The 18,982-nt window shown below is 31.9% G+C and overlaps 3 protein-coding genes across 6 annotated transcripts; all 3 read right to left on the reverse strand.

Moving 5' to 3' along the window:
• Window positions 1–14,302: 14,302 nt before the first annotated feature.
• Window positions 14,303–14,910, reverse strand: LOC106357790 (histone H2B.7-like). Its single transcript, XM_013797489.3, has one exon. It carries the CDS (start codon window positions 14,848–14,850, stop codon window positions 14,440–14,442), a length of 411 nt encoding a protein of 136 aa, XP_013652943.2. The 5' UTR covers window positions 14,851–14,910; the 3' UTR covers window positions 14,303–14,439.
• Window positions 14,911–15,543: 633 nt separating this feature from the next.
• Window positions 15,544–18,515, reverse strand: LOC106357791 (actin-depolymerizing factor 4). 4 transcript variants are annotated; one of them, XM_048746618.1, is made up of 4 exons: window positions 16,784–17,024; window positions 16,006–16,271; window positions 15,761–15,922; window positions 15,544–15,720 (listed from the first exon to the last, which is right to left on the reverse strand). In XM_048746618.1, exons 1-3 carry the CDS (start codon window positions 16,784–16,786, stop codon window positions 15,772–15,774), a joined length of 420 nt encoding a protein of 139 aa, XP_048602575.1. In that variant the 5' UTR covers window positions 16,787–17,024; the 3' UTR covers window positions 15,544–15,720; window positions 15,761–15,771. The 4 variants fall into 4 exon arrangements, with proteins under 4 accessions (XP_048602575.1, XP_048602573.1, XP_048602574.1 ...); XM_048746616.1 differs by having other exon boundaries at window positions 15,544–15,716; window positions 16,784–17,023; XM_048746617.1 differs by lacking the exon at window positions 16,784–17,024 and adding an exon at window positions 18,494–18,515 and having other exon boundaries at window positions 15,544–15,922.
• Window positions 17,313–18,636, reverse strand: LOC106357792 (actin-depolymerizing factor 3). The gene is made up of 3 exons (XM_013797493.3): window positions 18,494–18,636; window positions 17,747–18,012; window positions 17,313–17,657 (listed from the first exon to the last, which is right to left on the reverse strand). Exons 1-3 carry the CDS (start codon window positions 18,494–18,496, stop codon window positions 17,507–17,509), a joined length of 420 nt encoding a protein of 139 aa, XP_013652947.1. The 5' UTR covers window positions 18,497–18,636; the 3' UTR covers window positions 17,313–17,506.
• Between the last annotated feature and the right edge of the window lie 346 nt (window positions 18,637–18,982).

Raw genomic sequence — 18,982 nt, forward strand, 5'->3', positions numbered from 1 at the left:
TATGAATTTTCGGTTTTTGGTTATTTATTTAACTAAATGATGTATATTATATTCACCAAGTAAATAATTTTTTTGGCATCTTAAACCATCTATTTATGATGAATATTCGATATCATATACAAAATTGAACAAATAGACTTAATTAGAGAATTGTAGACGATATATAAAAACAATAGTTATTAATGTAAAATATAAAGAAATATTATATCATGACTTAGTATGACATAAAAGATTATAAATTAGTTATACATGTTTAAAGAAAATAAAATTATTTTCAAACGTCTATGAAAAAATTAACATATAAAAAAGGGTGATGAATTAGTCATCAAATTGTAAATAATTTCATAATTTTGTTAATAATAAATTATTTATAGTCTTTGTTTTTCGTCAAGATAATTATTAAATGTCCATAACATTAATATGTTAAAAGGTCATATTATGAAAGCCCATGTTGTAACCGTTTTTTTCAGGGAAGTGTAACAAAAAAAATTATCTTTAACTCTTCGTTTTGTTTAAGTTCTGTGTTGGTAAAAGATTAAAAAAATATCTCTATCTTTTTCAATGTTCAATTTGAAGCTTATTATGCGAAAATCATACGCAAATATAGGCAATTGGTTGGAATCTCTATATCTTTATATTCTTATAAATTTTATATTTATTGTTTCTTCTTCTGCAAGCAAATCAATTACCGAAGTAATAGATTAATTGGTTGGAATCAAATATATTCTTATAATTAGTGTAATTATGGTTACAGTTTCTATATGTAATAGGTACATTAAAGATACGACATTGAAGATATTCTGTTTTGATTAATAGAAGATATTGGATTTTGAGTTTGTATTTATTGATTTGGTTTTTTATAAAGCTTAGAAAATCAGTGGGATGATTGGTTGGTTGATACATCCTATAAAAAAACGAAAACTATAGGTGGTTTGACTATTGTACATCGATCGATGCATGATGTAAGTTGACTATATAAAACTTGAGCATGATCATTTCAAACTAAAGTATAGGTAGGTTATATGCATTTGTTATATTGTAGTTAATATATTTTAAATATTACATAAGTCAAGTGATTCACGTTTTCGTAAAAATAAAATTCAAGTTCATTATTGGGTCGTACTCGTCCGTAATAAGCTACGTTAAATATGATGTATTTTTAGGTTCATTTAATGACATTAAGTTTAAATTTCATTAAGGAAAACTCATTAATTTAACTGGAAAAGACAAGCATTAAAATAGGTAGGTTCATTTAATGACATTAAGTTTAAATTTGATTAAAGAAAACTCATTAATTTAACTGGAAAAGACAAGCATTAAAATAGGTAGTTTAATTTAATTATCAGTGGCATGGAAGTGTAAATAAGTTAGAAAACTTAGAGGTATTTTTTAATGGGTACTTCTCTTTTAATAATATAGATGTCTTAGCTTTCCAGAAAGCCCGAAATCAGAAGAATTGGTCAAGGGAAAACCATGATGCAATCAATTTCCTAAAACCGGCCAAACCGACATCAATTTGGGAAAGTTTCCAACCAATTCGATTTGGTCCGATCCAAACCTATCTATGGAAACCATGAGATACTCTAGACCATTCAGAAGACTCTAGACCATTCAGAAGACACCCAAGACGTCCTTAGCTGCACCAGCACCCAGAAGATCAGGCGGATCTCTCTCTCCATCAACATTCCATATATGACAACATTTACACTAAATGCTTTGGAGGAGTTTCTACAGATTTTTGCCCAAGACCAACGGCCATATTCTCTTCTATTAAGACCAAGGAGTATTTCAGGAAGGCTTGAAGATCATGGCCACGTCCAGAAATTGTCCAGATACAAGATCATCCAAGTTATCCTTTTGAAAGCACAAATCGACCTAACGGGTAGTTTTCATGGAGTTATCAAAGCCTTCTCATCCAAGACTTTTATTTTGATTTATTTTGTTTTCTTAAGTCATTTTTAGACTGTTAGAAAGTCCCAAGGTCGAGCCTATATAAGCTCAATTAGTTTGTCTTTGTAAAGCACCCCATTTTGAAAGTAATAAGAATTATTCAGTTTTTCTAGTTTTGTCAAAACTATTGTTCTAAGTCTTTTGAGTGTGTGTGAAGCAGCTCCAGAGCATTTTGACTGATCAAGCCTCCTTTCCATAGAGTCTTGTGGCGTCCTCAATCCACCATCACTTCCATCCCATTCATTTGTCAAGCTTGAGAGTGATATACATCCAGCAAGCAAAGCACCATCTCGATCCACTTCAATCATCAACTGATCAGGCTGAGAGTGTCACACGACCAGCAGCCTAATTCCATTATATCCTATCTTTTCAATTGTCTTATTTTATCATTCATAAGCATCTCATTCATTTTCGTTTGCATTTGTTTCAGGTACAACTAGCATTCCATTCATATCGCCCACCCGATCAGGTCGATTCATCAAGCGTCCATCATCCATCTTGCCAACCCTGATTTCCAGTCTGCAACAGGCGGTCTTGTAGCTTCCTCGGAGGTAACAGTGGACTTCTTGAACCTCTGAGGTGTCACGGTGCGCTTCCGTTTCCGTTCAGGTCAGGTGAGCTTCTTGTATATATAATTTTAAATATATATATATATATATATATATATTTACATATAAATATAAATTCTAATAAATTTGAGACTTTGTTTGTTTTAGTTAAATTGAAAAATCTTTTTGTTAATTTAAATGATGAAGATGAACGGATAAATTTAAATAATGTTTAAATATTTAACTATCAAATTTTTTTTCGATTAGTGTTACTTTATTTAGTTTATTTTTATTAATGTGAGATACATATATACATATATATTATTATTGTAATTGTGATATATGAATTATTAATATATTTAATAGTTTACCATAAATAAATATTTATATGAAAAATTGACATTAATGATGATATGTGAGTTATTTTTATTACCATATTTAAAATCTCTGCAAAATTTTACATCTCACAATTAATATGATGTCATGTCACTATTTTCTAAAACCATGTCATCTATTTTAAATGTCATATCATATTTTTTCAACGAGAATGATTGTAGTGACGACATTTGTAAATTACTTCGCAAATATAGTTTAGGGGATTGTTTTTACATGTAAAATGTGTAGTATTCTTTTAATATGTTTCTTTGTTTTATTATACTGTCCTATTTTTAAAGGAAAGTAGTATAATTTTACAAAATACATAAATGGTAATGTATATATTTTCTATTATTTACATACTTCTTTTACGAGTAATATCTTATAAAATTTTATTAAATACTAATTATAATATGATTGACTTATAAAATGAACCTAATTTATGATATTTTTTGTTATTCTTTTACTCGCCTCACATTATAATATGTTATCTAATTTTATGGACAATAATCCTTATAATATACTACCTTCTTTTTTAAAAGATAGATTTTTTATTATTTCACATCTATTATAAACACATTAAATCACTATCATAAATGTATTATTTTCTACAATGTTTAATTTTCAAGATAATTAGCGCAATTAATTTTTTTAATAAAATAAGATTTTGACTATAAAATCTCAGTAATAACATATTAACTTTCATGTTTGATATATATAATACTTTTAGAAAAATTCCCTAAGATAGCTCTTTTAAAGTTTTTGTCACAAAAATCATCTTCAAGGAGGAAAATGACCAAAAGAAGTTTTATTGAAGGGTAAAAATACATTTATACCCTATGGCTAACTAATCTAGACTTAGGGTTTAGAGTTAAGAGGTGGGGTTTTGAGGATAGTTTTTCAAATTTTAAAAACTAAAAAAATAATATTAAAATTTTTAAAATAAAAAGGGGCTATTTTGGTCATTTTCTTTTCTGAGGGTTATTTTTGTGACAAAAACTTAAAAATGACTATTTGAGAGAATTGCCCATATTTTAAACTAATATATATATATTTAAAATTATATTATTTTTAATTATTTTTAGTTTATAAATATAAATATATTATAGTGCAATTCTCCTAAATAGACTATTTTCAAGTTTTGGTCACAAAAATAGACCACAATGAGGAAAATGACCAAAATGTTTCATTTAATAGGTAAAAGTACTCTAATATTCTAGATATATAAATAAAATGAAATAAAATAAAATAAAACAATAAAATAAAATAAAAATAATAAAAATAATTTTTTTTTATAGTTTTAGATTATATGTTTTCAAATTCGAACTTTTTTATAAAAAAAGAAATTTGGAATTTCTTTTTTCGAATTTTTTTTTATTTTTTTCTCAAATTTTCTTTTTGTAATTCGAAAATACCCTTTGAAACTATTTTTAAAAAAAAAATATTTTCAAATTTTTAATATTTATTTTTTATTTTATAAAATTTTAAATCTCAATCTCAAATCCCCACCCCTAACTCTAAACCCTAAGGTTTGGATTAGTTAACCTTAGGGGTATAAGTGTATATTTACCTCTTTAATGAAATATTTTAGTCATTTTGATCTTTAGAGTCTATATTTGTGACATAAACTTTTTTAGTGCTATCATAGGGTATTTCCCTATATTATATGTATTTCGCAGTTACATTGTTCATAATATGTCATCATTCATATTTTTGTTTTGAACAGCTTATTTTAGACTAACTGCAATTGTTCTGTACTATGTGTTTCTCTTATATAAACCGTAGTTAATCCGCACCGCAATACCTTATCCGCTCAATCCGATGTTACCATTCGGATCCTATATTTTTCTTTTGGTTTAATTTCAACCTATTAACTATTAACTATTAAGTGATCACTAGATTTTGACTCGGGCTTTGAAAGCGCGGGACTATTTTTGTGAATTATTTTTTGTTTATACATTTATTTACCCGCTTGTTTGTTTTGAGTTATATATTTAGACTTGGTGTATTGATTTAGGTTCGTTTACATTTTTATTTTTTGAGTTTTCAGTTCGATTTCTGTTCGGTTGTGGTTTATGGTTGTTCGGTTCGAGTGATAAAAATCGTTTGATTATTTATGAATTTGGGCTCGAATTCGGTTTGGTTAGTTTTGGATATTTATATACCCATTCAGTTCTCTATTTTTTTTTACGATGCCCATCTTCTAAGATCAAGTGGTAGGCGGGCCCGAGTCATTTCGAAGAAACGCTCTGTCCGGCTGGGTCTTATCTATATGGGAAAAAAGAGCACCGCTAAGTTCTCTATTTATTATGTCGAGGTTTAAATTTTTTTCTAAAATATGTCTTGCATTTGATAAATAACTGATTTTTAATAATTTTTAAGGATAAATGTATAAATGAAATATTAATTGTTCTATAATAAAATATAACTAAGTTAAAATTTTGCTACTTGTATTTTTCTGTTGGAAGAAAATGAAATGAAATTTAAAATAATTGTTGATAATTATACAGAACTTATATTTTATTACATATAATTTTAATAAACAAAATATGATTTTATTTATTTTAAAACAATACTTTTGCAATTTGAAAATTCTCTTAATTAAAATTAATATAAGGGAAAAATATTCTAGATATTTTGATCATTCTGATAATTATTTTAAAATTGTTTAAAAACTCCTTGGGCCTGATTAATACAAAACAAAGAAGTTCCATTTTTATGTTTAAAAACTAATCGAATACAACTGGGTTTTAAGAACTGAAACTCAAAATGAGGATAATAAAATGTTAGTGTAAGTTGGGTTTATAATTTATGTTGATATTTTTCAATATCACTCAGGCCCATGGTTCATCACTACCAACTGACAGAAGAACAACATATCTCCAATAACTTATTTTTCTTTGATTAATATATCATAGGCTCATCGAAACCATTACTTACGATCTAAAAATCATTATTTTTCAGATAAGGCTTGCATGTCGAATCCAATGAATGATCTGATTAATCGGTGAGTTCTGTTTGTCTCGTATATGTCTGAAGAAACGAAGAACTGGAGTTAAAGGATTAAGAAACATCAATCACTTCAGGTCAATAGGCTTTCGAATATTTCTCTTACCCGTTATATAGTTGGTTAATCGAGTGTAGTTAAACACTTAAAAATAAATTTCTAAAGTTTTTTTAACTATTTTTGGAATTTGTTTCATGTCGAGCGATGAGTCTTCCACTTTTCTCACATCTTTCCAAACAAATTGTTATAATATATTTCCGTTCATATTGAAATGGTGGTATATGATCTTTGATTGATCTTGCTTATTTTTGTTTGAAAATTTAATATATTTACTCATGTGCAGGCCGTGCAGTGACATGTGACTCTAACCAATATCACAAAACAACAAACCTGAGAAAAAGATAAGTTTTCATACAATGGCATAAAAATTTCAACGCTTACAATAACTATAATATATTTAATATTTGTAAAATCTAAATTTAACTAATGTTTTTTCGTAATCTTACAGTCAAAGTCTACACGTATGATGATGAAAGTTATGAGGCAAAGTCCAACCAAATCCATACCTATACACAGAGGAAAAAAAATCAAGATGTACCTGAAACAATATAATTGAGTAGACTATGCATTTTTCAGTTTACCTTCTTGTCAGTGAAAACGTTTCACCAAATTTCAAGTTTATTTGCTCCCAGGTGTGGATTACTTTCAATTGGATGTACCAATCAGTTCTGTTAGGTTTCAGTTTTGAAAGGTAAGAAATTTTCTTCATTCTTTGCGTTTCTTTACGTTTTCGAAGAGCAAAAAGAAATTTTGTGTGTGGGGATGATTGTTTGACTACAGTAGTTATATATAGCTTACAATAGATAGGTTTTGAAAGAATGTTCGGATTATTTTTAGTTTAGTTTTCTAGCACATAATAACAATGTAAATCGCTTTAGAATATGTTAGTTATGAGGGATGATATTTCGGTTGAATGATAATAAGGTATATTATGTTAATAAACTAAGTGAATATCATTATTTGGCTGTAAATTTGTTAGGATGGCGGATATTTGTAGGAGGTTTAATGGTTTGTTAATAATTGGTAATTGGTGAATAAAGAATATTACTTGGCATATACTTCGTTATTGATTAACAAAATATTTTTGAAACAGAATATATTTTATTAGAGTTTAAAAAAATTTCAGATTTGGTGGTTTTATATTTTAAGTTTGAAATTGGAATATTTTGCGTGTGAGTTTTTTTTTGCAAGTAAGAAATCACATATAATTAGATAACGGTTTATTTTTTGCAAGTAAGAAAACATGAAGCAACTTCCGAAAATTTAGTTTATTTGCTTAAATTTTAGCTTTTTTGTTTGATGGTATAGATATTTATGGTTATTGATTTAAAAAGATTGGTATTTATAATCTATATTGGATATGGTTATGTATGGAACTTCCAAAAATCTAGTTTATTTACCAAATTTTTAGCTTTTGATTTAGTGGTTTATATTTTTGGTTATTAATTTTAAAAAGCTTTATAAATCCAATAATTTGGTCGACTATATTGCACGGTGGTTTAGGGTTTAGGATTCTAATTATGTGTATTTATTATGTAAAAATTTATTGTTTTGATTAGTTTATTTGCTTAAATTTATGTTTTTATTTAATGGTATATATATATATTTATGGTGGTTGATTTGAAAAAAGATTGGTATCATGACATTGCTTATTTTAATAAATTAAAATATAAAAAAGGATTTGGGGTTTATGGGTTCGTTTGTATCTCTTACTATACATATAAAAATGCTAGCTTACAAATATATAAAAACGAATCAGGAAATTAAAATGATAGATTTTTATAGATTTTGAATAATGCAACATGTATGTTTTTTTGGTGCAATTTTTTGTAACCAAAACATTGATTGGAAGTGATAAATGGTCTTCGATGATACACTGATATTAACAGAATGTATTGTTTTTATTTGGAAACTTGCAGAATTCACTTCGGTGTCGATAGAACATTATTATCAATATACAAAGATTTGGTACATAGACTGTCTAAGAAATAAAAATCAGTGTGTTGTAGCAATTGAAGTTTGTTTTAAACGTAGCTGTTGATACCTAATGATACATTATGTTTTGATAGGAAGACATAGTTAATTAAACGTCGGTGTTGTTTTTAAAATAAAAGGATTTTTGCTGTTAAAATAAAAAGTAATTCAAAAAATACAGAATTTAATTAAAATCATAGCTTAAAAATATTCTAGTGGCAGTGTCTTGTAAATATTGTTGAAACAGAAAGACACTTTAAAAAAAAGTTTTTTGTTTCTGTTTTAATAGTATTAAACTATTATACACCACGGGGGTCCACGTTGAAAACTATGGTGTCACTTGACAACACAAATATTCTATAAATAAAAATTGTTAGTTGTATTTCATAGACGAAAGTGGCACATTCGGTTGAAGTAGTATCTACGAACCCATTGATCCGGGTTCGATTCCACTACTGACACTTTTATAATATAAATGACCCCTCAAAAAATTTATTGGCTTCCCCAATGTCATACGTAGGGCTGGGACTTCGGATATTCGGTTCGGGTTCGGATAAGATCCGATCGGGTCCGGGTTTTTCGGATAAATGAATTCTATACCCAATGGGTACTTAGTAAATTTCGGTTCGGGTTTCGGATCGGGTACAACCGGTTTCGGGTCGGTTCCGGGTACCCGTTTCTTATGTGAATTATATAAATATTTACAAAATAAAATAATTATATACCAGTTTTTTATTTATTTTTTTTAAAAAAGTTAATAGAAATCGTATATATATTAGTAATATGTATTAAATACAACGAAGTTGAACTAGTCTAGTGGTATTGCAGTTGTTGCTTTGCCTATCCAACCCGGGTTCAACCCTCGAAAGATACAAATCTATGTTTTTTAAGCATAGAATTCGGGTTAAACGGGTACCCGTTCGGTTTCGGGTAAAAACCGGAACCGAACCGATACCCATGGATAATTAACACTAATACCCATCGGATAAATTGCCTAGAACCGAAACCGAACCGAACCGGTCCATTTCGGGTCGATTCCGGTTCGGGTATTCGGTTATGGATAAAAATCCCAGGCCTAGTCATACGCTATAACAAAAACGAGTTTGATTATGTATAGTTTCTTACCGACATGTGTTTTAGAGGTCGATTGTTTTGAGTTTTTAAAGTAGTTTTAGTTTTTGATTTTCCAAAATCTATTTTCTATCCAATCATGATTTAGGTAAAGTAGACTTCTTACTTTGTAGAAAAACTAGTCTTTGATCCCTTTTATTTTTTTCTACCTAAAAACCAAAATCCACTTTTTCTTGGTTTTCTTTGCAATTTGCTACGAGCAAAAACCAAAAATTATTTTCTTATTTAAAAAAAATATTATTAAGTTTTGATAAATAATGTAGTATATAAGACTTACAGTTATCACTATATAAAGCACACAAAAAACGTAAAACTGCCCGAAATAATTAGAGTTTTATCTTCACTACTTAAATCCATTAAAACTTTATAAATTAAATTCATTTATTAACGTTTTAATTGATATTTTGTACAATAAATTTTATTGAAATATAATTATTATTGTATACTATACTATATTCGTGTACTTATATTTTTCCCTAATTTTAGAAATATTTTTTAATTTTTTATTAACTTTTTAATTTAAATTTGCAAATATTACTTATCAACAATTATTTAGTTCTAAAACTTTATATAAAACTGATGCGTATATAGTTAAATTCTACGCATAATATTTTTTGTAGTTAACCGTTAATGAATATATATATATATATATATATATATATATGTGTGTGTATTATAGTTATGGCAAATTTTAATAAGAAATTTGGTCTGCACATTATTTTTATATGTACGGATCTCTGCATTTATTATATGTACAAGTTTCTAATATAAAGTGTATATACATATAAATGTATGTTTAAACATATAATTAATATTTTAAGTTTATATTTATTTTTATTTAAACATAGAATTACATTATTTTGTGTTTCTTGTTTTTATTTTTAAATAAGCTTATGTGTGTTTTGGTAATAATATTTTATATTTTTTATTGCCATAATAAATATTCAACTATTAATAACATTTTCTTTTTATTATTTTAAAAACAAAAACCAAAAACTAAAAACTAGAAACCAAAATCTAAAATCACCATTCATGTTTTTCCAAAAAACTAAAATCTACTACAAAATCAAAAACCGAAAATCAAATTCAAAAATCTAGAAACCAAAAAACCAAAATCAAAAATCTAGAAACCAAACAAACAATCATCACCTTAGTATAAAAGAAATTCACTCTTATTACATTTCACGTTCACAAATTCACCCTTCTGGGTTTTCTAATCTTTCCATCTCTATGTTTTTTCCTTTACACTCTGTTTGAGTTTCTTCAACATTGGTTGCCTATAAGGCTTTAATGAATTTTCAGTGTTAAAAAAAAAAAGTAATACGCCCGTGAAATTAGCTATAGAAATGCGAATAAAACAATACAACCATGAAAAAAGCACTCATCAATAAATGTCTAATTAAAATAATGATACACATTTGATCAAAAAATAAATAAAAAATAATGATACACACAGTTACTTGAACAGAAGTACCTACTGCTACTGGCTTTATTTTTCTCCTTTAAGAAGATAGAGAACTTGCATCGAGAGTGGCATTTAGTGCATAATGGCCGAGTGCTTTGATTGTTAGGAACAGCTTCAAAGATTTTATTCCTTCACCCAAATTCAGGCCCCCCAAATTCAATGTTGCTTCCTGGATTAATACGTGAGATATCTCATATTACACATTTAGCATGTATGGCGACTTCGCAGCTAGAACATGTATAAAACCATAACATTGGATTTAATTGTCTTTCACAAATGTCACACCAGCTTTGACCACCCGCTTTTTTGTCACAACATAAAATGAGAGGATGCTCATTTGTCCTATGCCATGTCCTTAAAGGCAAAGTAGCACAAAAAAACACAAATTGAATCGGCAATCTTCACAGTCGAGCGTAAAACGAGAATTACTCATTTTCATGCATGCATCACATATGGACCTCTTGTAATATGCCTTTCTAAAATATAGTAGATGTGAATGGCCAGCATGGACAAATGGCTCAGAAAGGGAAAAACACCGAACGTCTACTTTCCTATTTTCATCATGACTTGAATAATTGAACCCATCAGATAATGTTGCACACTGCGAGCAATAGCTTGCAACTCTAAGATTGTCAACTTCCAACTTGTATAACTCAGTGTCCACGATAAATTTTTTCTTCATGGGAAGATTAGCACATTTTTTATGAAGAAGGAAGCAGCATTTCTCACAGACAAAGACGGAGTCAAATCCAACCGGATCTCTACATGCTTCACATCTTATCCACTCATGATCATAAAGGATATTGCCCTTGTGTAACTTTAAAGGGTGTTCGACATGACTAACATGACTGATCAAGCCATCACTCACCACCTTGTATGGTGTCATATCTTCTGTAACATATGGAATCCCTTCTAACTCTACACCATCCCATACATCACGCTCTATTGCACATCTGGAATGGACTGCATAGTTCGGGCAAACTAAGCAAGAATAAGCCCCATGGTGTTGACTTATACTTTGGTGACAAACTCCACATTTTGAATAATCAGGACCAATATGATAAGTGAAAGAAATGCGGTGATCATGACGATTGATGCTGATGACACGGGGCAAGCCAATACACATTCCATGGACAACAAAATCACACTGGTGACATATATAAGATCCATGATAGTCTTTTGTGTCGCGTTTCAGCCCACAAACATCACAAGCATATGAGATTCTCTTAGATATGCGAATAAGTTGATGTTGGTGGGTCTTTATATCCTCAACAACAAGGGGAGGTGGGATTCTGGTGGAACGAAGGCAAGAGGTAAAATCACAAATGTAACAATGATAACATACATTTCTTGGGTATTTTTCACATAAAATACAAGTCTTCTCGGCATCATCAGTAAGTGCATCAAAAGCGATTAACTTGAGAGGATGATTCGAATGACAAGGATGATTTACCTCGTGAGAAACGGACGCATTCCAAGTGGAAATATACATTGCATTCAATACATAAATAGAACAGTCCATAATTAGACTCCTTACATACCCCACAAGAAGCTGACACCTCGTTTCCTTTGACGATAAGTGGATGGCTATGACACAAGGGATGTTCGATAACTTGTGGCCATGGTTTCATCCCACAAGCTATATCCACCGTGATTTTACATGTAAAGCAAGTATAGCGCAGAGGCGGTAGATGTCCCCTACACAAAACACATTGATCTGACGAGTCATCATAATTGTTGAGCATGAGAGGATGCTGGGGGTGGGAAGGATGGTTGATCTCCAATGGAGCTTCCGTACATTCTTTATGTAACCAAATCGAACAGCCAAATTTATTGCAGAAATAAACACCGTACATATTTTCAGTTGTCTGGCAGCCACTGCATCTATGTGAATATGATCCATCAATAGTAAACCGAGCTGAATAGGAAAGGGGATGCTCGTGAATGTGTGGTTTATATATTGTTGTCGTTGTATCCATGTGTGAATCGATATGTATGTGAATTAAAGAGGGTTGGTAGATGAGGTGAAAAAATAGGAACCGGAAGACCTCATTTTATATGTATTTGTTGACTTATAATAAGTGTTAGCATCGAGAAGATTTTTTTAAAAACCCTTATCTTTGCAGATAAACAAAGAATCACGTTATGCCTTCGAAATACGGTAATAGCCTATGGCGTGTCGTCACACGTGTTTTCCAAATACATAAAACTTACCGATGATCACCTCTCCTATAAAAGAATACGAATAAGATTGCTTTTTTGTAGAGACAAGTATAAGATTGACTATGATTGAGGTTAAGATTATTTCTGAAAACCTGAAAATATATATGCTTTCTTTCAGAAACCACAAACAAAAAGATGGTTCTCTCATTCAACAAGAAAAAGATATATGCTTTATTTCTATATTCTATTCTATCTGTTTGAGTTATCTCTGATTCAATTTTCTTGAGGGTATTACTTTGCAGAGAAGAAAATGGGAAAATATTTGTGACTATTAAGTTTTATTAATATTCTTTGTATATCCATGGTTGATATATCTCTGTTTGAAATGTACTCAGTTATGGTTACAAATTGTCAACAACAAAATGTGAAATATACATGATATACATATTCTAAGGCAGTCGCAAAAGCATTATTAAACTTGAAACAAGCACATAAACTCTATTTAAAATACAAAATGTTATATCATCCCAAAGACACCTACGGTACCACTGCATATACTATATAGTATATATAACCCAAGTTATTTGTAAATGCAGACAAATAGAAATCATAGTAATGAGAATCATACGTTGGTTTTCTAGTATTCTGATCATATAATACTAGCCAGTTGTATCTATCCTAGCCAGTTGATTAAATTTGTCTTAACTTGATTTCTATATGTAGCTGAGCTGAGCGGAGCTTTGGTTGGTGTGGGTGGTGATGGTGTATAGGCGAGTGTAAACACTATCCTAAATATATGAATATAAGCTATAATACGGACATCGTCCTTTTAAGTTCTCAAACACAAACCTAAACTCAACAGGTTAAACACTAACCTAAACACACACAATCAACGTTTGTAAATGAATCTAATCTTGAAAAAAAAAAAGAGCATCTTAAACAAACAAATAAATACCAACTATGGAGGGAGGAGGATCGAATGCCACAAAAGCACACAGCAACATTAGAGACAAACAAGGACATGAAAACTGATTTAACAAAAGCACATAAAAACATCAAACCTCTAGTGTAAAGAACAAGTCAGAACGCAAGTTTTACTTGGAACACACAACAGCATGGTAAATGAGGAGAAGCTGTCGGGAGAAAAATTTACTTGATATCCAAAAATAACTAACCAGGTATTTGCTTTTCTTAGACATTTCAGATCTGTTGCATTTCACACCACACTACTACTAATTACAAGAATTTAGCCAAGAAAAAAAAAAAAAAAAAAAGCGGCACAGCTCAAGTAACATATAGACTATCATTCATAGCAGGGATCAAACATAAGACCAGCAAATATGCATATCAGACATCATAACTCACAACAAAGAACAACTAAATGATAACTCGCCATACAGATAAAAGGTTCAACTAAAAACGAAGACCTTCTTTCAAGTACAAGACAACGAATAATCAAATATCTAACAACACTGGTCTTGACATAATAAATAGTACGATAGACAGAAGTCAAAGAACTCATACACAACTCAGATTATCATATGATCAGATTATAAGAAATCAAACTTATAATTGGACCAACGAAATTAGGTTTCTAGATGATATAATTAAATACCAAGGCTTTCAAAATATAAGAAGGGAGCTTTCAATCTCAACGAGATACATCGATTCGAAACATATCAATAGCACTACATACAAACCGTGAAATTGCAAATTTGCAATACTGAAAAAAAAACAAGAAAGGAACTCTAATTCAACTCATTAGTCTAGGAACTGGTGAACTTCGTGACAGCCTTGGTCCCTTCCGACACGGCGTGTTTCGCCAACTCTCCGGGAAGCACGAGCCTAACCGCGGTCTGAATCTCCCTGGAAGTGATGGTGGGCTTCTTGTTGTACCTCGCGAGCTTCGAGGCCTCGCCAGCGAGCTTCTCGAAGATATCGTTGATGAAGCTGTTCATGATCCCCATGGCCTTGCTCGAGATTCCGATGTCCGGGTGGACCTGCTTCAGCACCTTGAAGATGTAGATCTTGTACGTCTCCACGCTCTTCTTCTTCATCTTCTTCTTCTTGTCTCCGCCTGCGCCTGCTCCGGCCTCCTTCGGTAGCTTCTTCCCGGCCTTTGGTTTCTTCTCCGCCGGAGCCTTCTCCGCGGGCTTCTTCTCTGCCTTGGGCGCCATTGATGATTGGAAGTTACGAATCTGAGATCGGTTTTGGTTTTTTTTTGCTTGGTCTCTACAATGACTTGAGAGATTCCTTTTTATATAGATCGTACGGATTGATGTGATTGGATGAAATAGTTTGACGCGGATCGATGTTTTAACCGTTGGATCTTATTTTTTAAATAGAAAGAGATCTACGGTTTAAAAGGAAAGCTCTCACACGTGATATACCACTTGGTGGCGGGGACTGTTCACGTGTCGAGTTTGGCGCATTTTCTGCTCCTCGTGAATTTTTTTTTTTCCCGCCCCCTCCCGCCTTTCTACATCGGCCCATTTATTATATTGAATCCAGCCTAAGGCCCATTTAGAACTAGTGAGATCGAGACGTAACCTTCTCAACCCAGACTTGAACCCGACACCTCCGGTTCTCAAATTTCTTGGTTTGTTGTTAACACATACGAATGATACTTTCTATGGTGAATTGGTGATAGATAAAGCTTTCTGCGTCATATCTACAGGAATGAGATGTTGAGACAAGGCTTGAACAACTATTTTGAATGATTCTAGTTCGAAGCCATGACCCCTTGTGTAATTGTATAAGTTGAAACATTCCATCACATCTCAATCAGTATTCTCTTACCATTTTTTTCATCCACCATCTAACAAAGGACGCTCAAAAGGAATCATCTTTATACAAAGGATGCAAACAAACACCACAAACGTTGGGATAACTTTCAATATAAGATGAAAACACTGTTCGGCAACAACGACGCAGAAGACAAGACCAGATAAGGATAGAATAAAGGGCGTTATGTTTTTATAACAGTCGCAGGAAACTGTAAGAGCCAAAGAAGCTTATTCAAAGAGAGAGAGAGAGAGAGAGAGAGAGAGAGAGAGAGAGAGAGAGAGAGAGAGAGAGAGAGAGAGAATATTTGTTTTTTAATTGACACGGCTTTTGAAAACATCAAGATCCATCTCAGTTGGATCAGTCGCTTGAAGCTCCACTTGAATTCCATCAAGCTCACGCTTGAACCTGTCCTTGGAGCTCGCATAGATCATCTTGCTTCTCACCTTTGCTACGTCAGGACACCTTTTGGCAGACCACAACATTTAAACAATAAATACATGCAAATAATAAGAACAGAGAGATGAGAACCTTAGTATTTGTTTTACCACGCAATGAAGAAAATCTTGCTCTTCTGGCAATTCTCCGCAGTGACAAAGTCGAAGTCATAAATGGCGTATCGGCACTCTTCAGCAGGGAGGCTCGCAGCAAAGTCCTCGTAGGTTTGAATAGGCTCACCAACTTTCTCAACAATCACTTGCTTCTGCTTCTCCTCGATCTTGTAAACAATGAAACGGTGCGTCCTCTTCGCCTTCAGTTCCAGGAACCTTAGCTTGCAGTCATCATGGACTGCCATTCCCGACGCCGCGTTAGCCTAATAAAATCATCAAATCACAACAAACAAACAAAAAAACACTAAGATTCACAACTCTTCTCCCACATTTCCAGATTCATCAAAGCTAAGCTTGCAACACAATGCTAAAAACCAAGGATGAGTCTAAGCAATATCAGCACATAAACCTCTATGGTTAACGATTTAGTAGACTTCGATTGCAACACACAAGAAGCTCGATGGATCATCATGAAAACGTTCAATCATTCGCATAAACTCAACATGAAACACAGACGAAAGCACCAGATTCGTCCATGATTCGATTCTAACTAGCGACGAACTACAGAGTTGTGAATTGTTCGTCGGATTATTTATTCTTTCCTAGGCTAGATCAGTAGCGTAGATGACGCGCACACACACGAAATCTCAAAGATCTAATCGGAGGAAACAAATCCATCTTCTAGATCTAGTGAGCTAAAGATCGTAATCAAATCAGAGATTGAATAACTTGTAAACAAACGATATGAGAATAAGAAGAAAGATCGGAGTTTAACCATGGCTGAATCAAGACGCTGTCAAAGACTGCTGAAAGGAGACGCAGAGAAAACGAAGATCTTTTTTCGAATATGAGTCTTTCTTTTCCTTTTTGTTCGCCGTTATTTGGAAGCTATATATAATCCTAATAATTATTTATGCAACTATTACTATATGGTCAGATTTTTATTTTTGTGTATTTGGTCAACATATACATAATATGAACTTGCAACCTTGTACATGGTCAGCTTATTAGTTTTGTTTTTAGTCAACGTCTAATATGAGCTACCTATAACTATATGGTCAGCTTATTATCTTGTTTTAGTCAACATTAATAGCAGTATATGATTCAAAAAATTGTATTTTTTGCTGACAAAAATATTAAAACTTGCATATATGTTCTAAGATTCTAACTTGGTTTTATTTTCATTTTGTTGCATCAAAAACTTCAGAAGATGCTGACAAGCCAACCAACTTGGAATCCTAGTGATCGAAATCCGTATGTTCTAACTAGGTTTTGTATATTCACCACTAGTCTCACAAACATGCTTAAGACAAAATGTGCTAATAGGATTCATTTTTGGATAAAGGGTTTAGGGTAAACGAGAACGAGCCAGATCTCTTAGGTTTTAAGACAACACTCTAAGGACCAAAAATAAAATAAAGACAGATAAAAATGAAGCTGTTTTGGGATGGTGCCGTCACAGCAATAGTAGATGAAAGAAGTTCGATTTAACCGTTGCTCAATTGGCTCGGCTTTTGAAAACGTCGAGATCCATCTCGGTTGGGTCGGTTGCTTGAAGCTCTACTTGAATCCCGTCTAGCTCTCTCTTGAACCTGTCCTTAGAGCTCGCGTAGATCATCTTGCTTCTCACTCTTGCCGTGTCCGGAGACCTTAGCCACAACAACGGGAGAAAAAAAAAACAAAACAAAATTAAGCGTGATAAACTGGTTTTAGCAGAGAGGGTATGAAAGTTAGTTACCATGCAACGAAGAAGATCTTGCTCTTTTGGCAATTCTCAGCAGTGACGAAATCAAAATCGAAAATGGCGTATCGGCATTCATCAGCAGGAAGACTAGCTGCAAAGTCATCATGGGATTGACCAGGCTCGCCGAGTTTCTCAACAACCACTTGCTTCTGCTGCTCCTCAATCTTGTAGACAATGAAACGGTATGTCCTCTTGGCCTTCAATTCAAGAAACTTAAGCTTGCAGTCATCGTGGACTGCCATTCCTGACGCTGCATTAGCCTGTTGTTACCAACAAAACAAATAAACATTAAGATACAACTCTCTTCAAAAACACAAACACATAGACACTAGTAGACTCTACACCCATCTCCTTGAAACAGTTTGAACTAAACATCTCTAGTAAAACAAATCAGAAATGAACAATCTACACTTGCATATCAGCTATAGACTAAGTTCGATGAACCATCATCACCGGAGACGTAAGAGCTCAACAAACGGTAGACGTAACCCTAAATTCAAAGGCAACGCACACGGTTTCAAAATCAATTGGTTTAATCGAAACAGCAACGCTGGAATTGTAGAGTTTATCGTCCGATTAGTAGCTTAGATCAGTCACTCCGAGCATACAAACCCCAGAACATCAGAGATCTAAACCAACAAGTGAATATATCTCCAGATCTAATCTAATTAAACTTTAGGCGAGAACCGAAATTTGAATAATCAAAAACGCGAGACGAAATGGAACTCGAATCGAGCTTACCATGGCTGAATCAAACTAATTTGTTGCTGATACGAAGAAGGAGGAGATGATGATGATGAAGTCTTTGTTTTTTCTTCGGTGTGCGTCTTTTCTCTTCCTTTTCCTCGGCTTTCTGCGGAAGACTATTAGTCCGAATGGGTTATATGTTTGAGGTTTTTAATTAGCACCAGCACTTTTGATTTTTATTGTTTTACAACTAATTAGTTTACTTATTTAATTGCTTATGTAAAAAAGCATAATATTTCATAAAACATTATTAAATTTAAGGACTGATAATTAAATAAATACTTATTTAATGAATTATAGTTTTATCTCTTATATAATAAAGCACAGGTTACTTGTTCAGTTAAATTTTGACATTTGTCATTTGTCATGGAAATTAAAGAAAAAAATAAATGCAAGAAAAAAAAAAGAAAAAAAAAACAGTTTCAAACAGTTTATATTTGTTTTCCTACATAAAAATAAGTCCTAATATTGCCCACACTAATA

The sequence above is a fragment of the Brassica napus genome, chromosome C2 (assembly GCF_020379485.1).
Source record: "Brassica napus cultivar Da-Ae chromosome C2, Da-Ae, whole genome shotgun sequence".
In the NCBI taxonomy this organism is placed as follows: domain Eukaryota; kingdom Viridiplantae; phylum Streptophyta; class Magnoliopsida; order Brassicales; family Brassicaceae; genus Brassica; species Brassica napus.

Excerpts from the sequence above, each read along its gene's own strand:
- LOC106357790 (XM_013797489.3), bottom strand. The coding sequence starts at position 14,850 with ATGGCGCCCAAGGCAGAGAAGAAGCCCGCGGAGAAGGCTCCGGCGGAG.
- LOC106357791 (XM_048746617.1), bottom strand. Across the intron at positions 15,923-16,005 it reads AAGATTTTCTTCATTGCGTG|GTGTCCTGACGTAGCAAAGG; the intron begins GTAAAACAAATA and ends GTCTGCCAAAAG.
- LOC106357792 (XM_013797493.3), bottom strand. Across the intron at positions 17,658-17,746 it reads AAGATCTTCTTCGTTGCATG|GTCTCCGGACACGGCAAGAG; the intron begins GTAACTAACTTT and ends GTTGTGGCTAAG.